At 44.0% G+C, this 9,301-nt stretch overlaps 1 protein-coding gene across 2 annotated transcripts in view; it reads right to left on the minus strand.

Annotated features, from left to right (window-relative positions):
* cog1 (component of oligomeric golgi complex 1) overlaps positions 1 to 9,027 on the minus strand; it is a 31,552-nt gene extending 22,525 nt beyond the window's left edge. For both annotated transcript variants that reach the window (XM_078401343.1, XM_078401344.1), the window contains exons 1-5: positions 8,505 to 9,027; positions 6,141 to 6,385; positions 3,410 to 3,591; positions 3,033 to 3,203; positions 2,045 to 2,201 (exon numbers count right to left, since the gene is read on the minus strand). In XM_078401343.1, coding sequence (XP_078257469.1) covers positions 2,045 to 2,201; positions 3,033 to 3,203; positions 3,410 to 3,591; positions 6,141 to 6,385; positions 8,505 to 8,813 — 1,064 coding nt within the window. In that variant the 5' untranslated portion in view covers positions 8,814 to 9,027. The remainder of the gene's footprint in view (positions 1 to 2,044; positions 2,202 to 3,032; positions 3,204 to 3,409; positions 3,592 to 6,140; positions 6,386 to 8,504) is intronic.
* Positions 9,028 to 9,301: the final 274 nt, after the last annotated feature.

A 9,301-nucleotide genomic window follows, 5' to 3' on the forward strand; every position in this document is an offset into this window, starting at 1 on the left:
CCATTCACGGTGGCTGGTACAATAATGATCTTTAAATGCTGACCTCCAGTGGTGTCTTTGTGGAGTTTGCAAATTCTCTCAGTGATATGTGCTATCTTTAGATGCTTCAGAAAAGACATGTGGGTTGGTAGGTTATTTAAATTGCCCCGTGTGAAGCGAGTGGTAGAACCCGGGGGAGTTAAATGACAATGTGGGGAGAACAGTTAAAAATTAATGGAGAATGGAACTGTACGGTAAGCTGAAAACAAGCCAAAATAGCCTCCTTCTACATCCTGAGTGAAATAGAGACAGTTCCTAATGCCGCAATAATGACTTGCAATGATTTTATGTTTTCCGAGGCGACCAATGAGGCAACAGTGGGGCAGATTTGCCCTGCAGAGCCATGCTATGTAATGCTGATCAGCCCTTGCCTTTCCAAATGAACATAAATCTTATCCTTTAAGATATTTTCCAATAACTTCCCTATCAATGAAATAAGTCTAATTGGCCTGTTAATACTTGGTTTACTCTTACTCTTTACCGGAATAAACAAACAATATTAGCTATCTTCCAGTTTTCTGACACCTCAACTGTGGGTAACAAAGATACCATAATCGCTATCACTACCCCAACTATCTCCCATGCTTTCCATAGCAACCCTAGATTGATCTCGATTGACCATGGAGATTTGTCCAAAAATCTAAAAACTCCTGCTTCTTAAAATTGCCCTGCTACTGATTATTCAAGTAGCCCTCCCTGAAGTCACTACCTTCAAGTCCCTCTTTTTGATGAGTAGATGAGAAGTATTCATTTGGGGTTTCAACTACATCACCTGGTTCCACACATAGATTATCTATTTGGCCCTTAAAGGGACCCATTCTTTCCTACGCTACTCCCTTGCTCCTGATATACTCATAGAATGTCTTGGTTGTTAATCCTACTTGACAAACTTTTGTTTTTGTCCTAATTTATTTCTCATGTTCTCTCTTCCTGCTCTTATATTCCTCAAAAGATGCCCTTGATCCAGTCGCCTGTACCTACTACGTTTCACCTTTTGTATTTCTTCACCAAATAAATCTTCAATATCCTTTGCCAACTAACCTCCCATAATGTTGCCATCTTTTGCTTTGACCATTATAAAGACATGCTGGCTTTTTCCCTAAAGATTCCCAGTCATCAGCTACATCAGTTTACCCCAACATTTTCTTTCACAAGGGCTTCTCCTGTGTTAATGGAATTAACATTCTCCCCCAATTCAAGAATTAATTTGAGGACCAACCTGATCCCTTTCAGAACAATCTTGAAACATACAGTATTATGGCCACTGTCCCCAAACTTTCATGAATGCACTTAACAAACTCTACTCCATCCAAGCTCCGGCACTAAGTCAATCCCCGAAAGTTAAAATTCCGTAAATCCCTACCACTATAACCCTAATTTTATTTACCTTTCTGCAATTTGCTTACATCTGTTTCTCTAATTACTGTGGACTACAGTAATTAGATAATTATGCTATAGTACAACCTCAGCAAAGTGACCACCCTCTTTCATTTTGAAATACTTCCCATCTGGCCTCATTGTTCCAGGGCATCATGTGAAATTACTGTTCTCCCTCATTAATAGGTGGACTTTCCCCTCCTTTTTTGCATTATTCTCTGTCATGTCAGAAGCTTCTTTACCCCTGAATGATAACCTGTCAGCCCTGCCCTCCCCTCACTTACGTTTCCCTCAACACCACAATTACACAAGCCAACCAGCTCAAACAAAAACCCCACAATAAGTATCTGAAATTCATACACTAATTTTAAATTGTTCTGAATAATCAAACATTGCTGGAGACTCAAGATAAACAAGGACACGTCCGTAGCTGTGTTTGGGGGAAGAATGCAGAGGAAGAAGGTAGCAAAAGGCAAGCAGTCAGTAAAGTCGTAGAGATGAAGAAATCTACAAACATTTGATTTCAAAGGCAATATTAGCAAGCCATTAAAAAGCAATTTATTTCAATGACAACAGCTTCTACTCTTCATGGGGTTCAACAAATAATAACCAAAACCCACTTTCTTACATGTTGATCCATTGCTGAAGAGTGTCTCTCAAATAATCATGGCTTATTGGATGAGCAAGGGTCCTTAGAGATGGCTGAAAATTCACAATGGAAGGAGGCAAATATTTGAACCAACTCTCAGATTTCACCTCTTCTTTTAACACCGTGATTCCCTTTTCTGCACAGATGAAAAATATGTTTAGTCACCTTTCCTCAGACAGTGAATGCAAACAAATTCTCATTAATAATATACATGCTGGCTAGCAATGACTTTTAAAATCACAGATAATGACAGTTAAAACCAAAGTTCTCACACAAATAAAATTTTCAACATGACATTAAATCTGATGCTGTACTAGATCTTTGCTCAACATGTGTAAGCAATCACCTGCAAGTTCGGCTACTGACATGTTTGCATATCTCATGCTGCAAAACCCATTTATTGGCGCTGCTATTCCATTTATAGTCAGCCAATCAATCAATTTTTAATGTGAAAATCCAGGAACAGAAACAACACTACACAATTTGTTTTCAAACAAACAAATGGTTAACAGAAGCAACCAAGGATATTTCTGTGCCCCTCTCCCCCATGGGCAACTTATGCCCTTGCTACTTCCACCATTTTAGCCCAAGATCATGGTCCAACTTATATGGCTTAATGACACCCCATGTAAACATTTATTACTAATTGTTTGGAAAAGTTAACTAACACTAAACAACTGGAACAGAGAACATTTGCAATAACCTGATCCAATATTGTATGCCATTACTCTCCCAGCATATTGAGGAAATTTTACATGAAAGTAGGTATTCTTTCTTGTTATTTACAAAAATGAGTGGGGACTACAAAACCAGGCACGACACTACTTCCCATTTAATTTAATTCATAATTTTTTTATTTCTATTGACCAATACTCTCGATACAGAAGGAAGCAAAGGACAAGTTCTCTTCAACAAACACAATACACATTTGAAGAATATTGCAACTGAAATGTAGACTCGCACATACCTGCCTCAGACTCATTTGTAATGGATTCCAATGTTGTAAAGAGAAGGCCACAGGTCAGTGTAGAATCTGGTGCTTTTCCGTGACTTGGGGTGTAAAATACAGCTTGAGCCTGATACATTGTGGTGGCTAGCAGTTCAACCAATGAACACACCTGTGCCTTGACACCAGCTCCTAAAAACATTGCAATAATAAGCTCAAAATGTGGTCCAGCGTTCCAATCTTTGAGCGACTATTATTTAAAAAAATGTAAAACAGAATTCACAATCTATTTACACAAACCCCAATCACTGGTTGTAATAAGCAACACCTTCCCCTTTCATTTATCCAAAGATTAGAATCAAACTGGCTGAAGAAATGGGAGCAAGACTGGTACGCACCATGCTGGGGTTGGTTCAGTAACTGTTGAATCGCTAATTTCCTAGCCAGAAGAAAATCAGCGAGAGCTTGGCGTGGTGAGCTGTCTTCCAGTAGGATAATAGAACAGAGAGCCTCCGCAATAGCTTGGTCTGATACAGCACGGCCTTTAAGAAGTATTTTACTTTCATGCAAAATGGACGATCTACATAACAAAAATAGAGTTAAGAAACGATATTCCTTCCGCCATTGAACAAAATAAAGTCTGACTTCATACAATTAATAACTCGGTAAATTCAATAAAACAAGCATTTTTAATCTTCCATACACAAAGTGTAAGCAAGTGAATGACCAATATCCGATAACATGGATATCTATATACTAAAACTCTTGTTTGTTTGTTTGTTCCTGAACTACAGCCAAAACGGTACACGATAGCGTGACCATTTTAGGCCCACCTTACTCACCGTCGTCCCTTTGGTGCTAACGGAAGAAGTTTCATTGAAATCGGTGTTATATTTTTAAAGTTATTCACATTTTAAAGTTTAAATCTATCTCCTAGGGAGGGAGGGGGGATGGGGGGACGATAAGGGGGGTTGAGGAAAGTGGGAGGGATGGATGGACAGAGGGGGGGAGGGGGGGCCCCTGACAGTCCGGATGCCAGAAAATTGAATAATGTACAAAACGAAACCCTTCACAAATCAAGTTTAACTATATAGAAATAGTTCACAAGACGACCACGAGTTAGTAATTGTGTTCAGGCTGAGATACATCATTAAGTGTATCATGTGTACTCTCAAACATAAAGGACACCTTTCACCTATCTTTAAAATCCCAAATTTCACCATATGAAATCAAATTCGCTGATTCTGATTAGTTTTGAGCAACGGGACTAAAGAAACTAATTGACACCTTTGTAAAACGAACAGACAGGAGACTGCTGGAATCTATCTGTTTCAGGAACACATTGGGCAGAGAGGCACCTGTGGATGGAAAGGGATGGTTGATGTTTCGGGTCAAAACTCTGCTCGAATTGTACAAGTTTTTAGTAAAATATTAAGCTAGTTAATCCTCTAATTCAAGGCAATATCCACAGATCCATGATTGGCTAATTTTCATAAACCCTGAAAGGATTCAAATGACAATTTAGCATACCCAAAGCTCATTTATAGTTTTCAATATTATCTTGAAGAGGAAATCAAGCAAGACTTTGGGATGTCAGACAAGGTAAAATGTAACACGACACTTCAGGATCCTAATGCTCACTTCTAGCATTCCATTAATCATTCAAAAGAGTATATCTGTAAAGCATGTTACAGGTTTGCGGATGACATTAAATTCTTTAACTTTAGCCAACTGTTTTTCTTCCTGTCTAAGTTTACCTCATACATTTCATACATATTTCTGCTTGCCATCCCCTTTCATTTCCTCTGTGTAAGGTTTGGCATACTGGACATACCCCAGTCTAGTTTAGTTTAAAGACACAGCACGGATATAGGCATTTCGGCCCATCGAGTCGACACTGACCATTGATCACCCTTTCACACCACTTCATTGATATCACTCTCTCAACATCTCCCCACATATTTGGGGCAACTTGTAGACGCTAGTCACCCAACAAATCTGCACTGCTTTGGAGTGCGAGGGTAAAAAAAATGGAGCACCCGGAGGAAACCCATGGGGTCACAGGGACAACGTGATAATGCCACATAGACAGCACCCAAGGTCAGGATCAAACCCGGGTCATATGTCACCTGTAACAAGCATCTGAAAAAAGGATAGTTCTGACTAGAACAATATTAGCAACATTATGCTGCACAAAGTCCTTGCAGCTTAACACTATCCCACCAGCTCGGGGGTCATTGCTGCAGTCCAAACAAGATCTCTCCCATCTCACTTTAGATCTCTCCCCTCTCACTTTAAGTGTATGTCCTCTAGATTTAAAATCCTTTACTATGGGGAGAAATATGGTAGAAATAAGGAACTGAATGTAGAAATAAGGAACTGCAGATGCTGGTTTACCAATGAAAGAATCAAATTGCGGGAGTAACTCTGCAGGTCAGGCGGCATCTCTGGAGAATCTGGATAGGTGATGTTTCAAGTCGAGACCCTTCTTCAGACTCTGAACGTTGACTTGGAGAACTTTAGATAGTTCCCCTGTCTCCCTCTTCCCCCTGTCTCCCTCTTCCCCCCACCTCCCCCTTCCCAGTTCTCCCAGTCTTCCTGTCTCCACCTATATCCTTTCTTTGTCCCGCCCCCCTGACATCAGTCTGAAGGGTCTCGACCCGAAACGTCACCCATTCCCTCTCTCCTAGATGCTGCCTGACCTGCTGAGTTACTCCAGCATTTTGTGATACCTTCGATTTGTACCAGCATCTGCAGTTATTTTCCTACACTTCTTCAGACTCTGGTTTAAATGACAATAACCTGTCCATTGGAAATCCCAGATTTCTCAGCTGATACAACAGTTAACATCTCTTGCGTCTCCACATTCTCAACTATTCAACTTTCACCACCACCGCCTTTTCTTAGTATCCCCCCCCCGTTTTGAAATCTTAAATAAAACAATATTCTTAAAAGAGTAGCAATTTCACAGTAAAATTTAAAAATCTTTAGTGAAAGGTGAGCTCAAAATTTACTTGTACCACTGCTCAAGCATGTCAAATTAGAATAAAATGGTATATTTTGTGCCAGTAACACATTACTAAAGAATGGTACGATAAAGAAAAATGTTTTTATTCATAACCAGCTAACCTGAAGTGCCCTGCTGCTGCTACTTGTCGTACAAGGATGGGAAAGCGTGCCAGGATAGGGTTGTAATGGGAACGTGAGGAGTCCAGTTGGAGGATGCTATGAATGTGGCAGCATAACAAGTACATCTGAGTAGCATAGAGATAATGCGATGATTCTAAGGCACTCCAAATCTTCTCTGGCATTGTCAAGAGGAGTTTAATCTGCACCGCCATACTGTAGAATTTCTCCTGTGGCTGCTGCTGAACCTGAAGCAAAAATCAAAACAAAATCAATACCTGCATTTCACATTATTGGTGCAAATCTATTTTTATCATATGCATTGACAATGAAATATGCGCAATAATGCTGAGAGCAATACATGTTGCACTGTATATTTCCCTTCGCTCTACCTTTTATATTTGAATTTGGCTTGATTGTATTTACGCATTGTATTATCTGACTCAATTATATAGCATGCCTCAGTACACGTACCAATCAATAACAAACGGAAACACTCTTGACTCTCTCATGACTTTTGAAAGTAACTTGCACTGAAAGGCACAGTGCAATGAGAGCAAGTGCTCCCTTTGGGTTTTGTTTACTTTATTGTCATGTGCACCAAAGTACAGTGAAAAGCTTTTGTTGTGCACTAACCAGTCAGCGGACAGACAGTACATGATTACAATCGAGCCATTCAGTGTACAGATAAACGATAAGGGAATAAGCAAGTTCGGTATCTCGACTGAGCATGTGCCAGTCATAGGTCGCAGGGGCTAAACATTCTAGCTGGCTGACCTGCGTTTCATCCGTAATTTCCAGTTTTGCTTCGTAGCGGTATGAAAATACTGCTTTAAAAAATATTTATTAGGTGTATTTATGGTTAATTTGTACTCCGCTAGACACAAAATGCTGGAGTAACTTACAGGAAGGGTCTCGACCTGAAACGTCAGCCATTCATTCTTTCCAGAGATGCTGCCTGTCCCGCTGAGTTACTCCAGCATTTTGTGTCTATCGTCGGTGTAAACCAGCGTCTACAGCTCCTTCTTACATGTTAAAAAATCCCCACGCTTGGTGCTTCATTGTGGGTTACAGAGCTCCCTCCCACCCCAGGCAATGCCATTTGTGCCAGAGTAGAAACGGGCGCTGCACAAACTCACTCTAATTCCACACAAACCTCACTCCTCCTCCCCTACATTGATCCCGGAGATGGCAGTGCCACCAGAGGCTGTGTTCGCCAGCGCTGGCTCCCTGTAGCCGGTTGTCTGGGTCTTGCTCCCTCGATCACACCCCCGCTGCGCGTTTCCGATTGCAACACCTGTAACCTGATGGAGCGGCATCCAACAGGTGTATGCCCGCCTGTCCCGGGGACCACTCTCACGGTAGTGCTGGCTGTGAGGATTGAGCCTGTCAGATGCCGCTCCATTAGGTTACAAGTGTTGGAATTGGAAATGCGCAGCAGGGATGTGATCGAGGGAGCAAGACCCAGCCAACCAGCTACAGGGAGCCAGCGCTGGCGAACACAGCCTCTGCTGGCATCGCCATGCCCGGGAGTGGCATTGGGGAGGAGGAGCGAGGTTTGTATGGAATGAGAGTGAGTTTGTGCAGCGCCCGTTTCTACTCTGGGAGGCGGCACAAATGACATTGCCTGGGGTCGGAGGGAGCTCTGTAACCCGCAATGAAGCACCAAGCGTGGGGATTTTTTAACGTGTAAGAAGGAGCTGTAGACGCTGGGTTACACCGAAGATACACTGGTTTATACCCTTCCTGTAGGGTCTCGACCTAAAACACCAGCCATTCCTTCTCTCCAGAGATGCTACCTTTCCTGGTAAGTTACTCCAGCATTTTGTGTCAACCTGAGTTTAAATTAACCATAAATACACATAATTATTTTTTTAAAGCAGTATTCTCTTACCTCTACGAAGCAAAACTGGAAAATACGGATGAAACGCTGTATACACTCAGCAGATCAGCCAGCGAGAATGTTTAGCTCCTGCGACCTATGACTGGCGCATGCTCAGTCGAGATACCAAACTCGCTTAGAGCGTTTAGTGCAAGATAAAGTCCAGTAAAGTCCGATCGAAGACAGTCCGAGAGACTCCAATGAGGTACATAGGTACACGGGACTGCTCTCTCTGGTTGTGGTAAGAGATGGTTCAGTTGCCGGGTAACTGGGAAAGAAAACTGTCCCTGAATCTGGAGGTATGCTTTTTCATGCTTATGTATCTTTTGCCCGATGATGGGAGAGGGATGAAGAGGGAGTGGCCATTGAGACTGGTCCTTGATTATGTTGCTGGCCTTGCAGAGACTGTATGTAGATGGAGTCAGTGGAAGGGAGGTTTTAGTTGGAGTGGAATGGAAGGTCTGCGGTGGATGTTGGAGACCGACCTGGTTGCGGCGGGCGGAGGGGGCGGCGGCGGCAGCAGTCGGCTTGATCCTGGTGCAATACTCGAACATCTCCTGCACCGACGACACCACCTTGTCGGCGCACAGTCGCATGTCGGCGATGGTGTCGGCCGCCTCGATCAGGTCGCGGTACCTCTCGCCCACCATCTGTCGCAGCTCTTCCTTCTTCTGCTCGATCTCGGAGCGGACCCGCCGCTCCACCTGCCGGATCTCCTCGGTGCTGTAGCGCTCGAAGAGCGACACCGTGTCGTGGATGTCGCAGACGCGGAGGCTCTTGGCAGGGACGGCCATTGCCCGGTCACGGCGGGACGAAGGCCGCTGGAACCCGCACCCGAGGCAGGGGGGAGATGGTCACCGCTCCTTGGCCGTTGGAGAAGGACGGTCAGTCGGGCCCGAGCAGCAGACCTGGGACCACCACCACAACAACAACACAGGACGGCGCCGAGCGCAGCATCGTGTCAACAACGGCCCGTGACGGAAGTCGCCGACCGGAGACGTGGCCCTTCTGGGAGGGACCGTGGGGGGGAGTGCGCAGGCGCGGGGTGGACGGCGGGCACGGACAGCGCATGCGTCACGCTCAAACCTCCGCCGCGAGTCCGCGGCGGTTGGGGGAGGTCTGTCGTTCTGCGCACGCGTGGAATCCGAACCAACAGCGAGAGTGGGAGGTGGCTGAAGGGCCGCTGTTCTGCGCACGCGTGGAATCCGAACCCGACAGCGCGAGTGGGAGGTGGCTGGAGCGCCGCTGTTCTGCGTACGCGTGGAATCCGAACCCGACAGCG

The sequence above is a fragment of the Rhinoraja longicauda genome, chromosome 6 (genome assembly GCF_053455715.1).
Source record: "Rhinoraja longicauda isolate Sanriku21f chromosome 6, sRhiLon1.1, whole genome shotgun sequence".
In the NCBI taxonomy this organism is placed as follows: domain Eukaryota; kingdom Metazoa; phylum Chordata; class Chondrichthyes; order Rajiformes; family Arhynchobatidae; genus Rhinoraja; species Rhinoraja longicauda.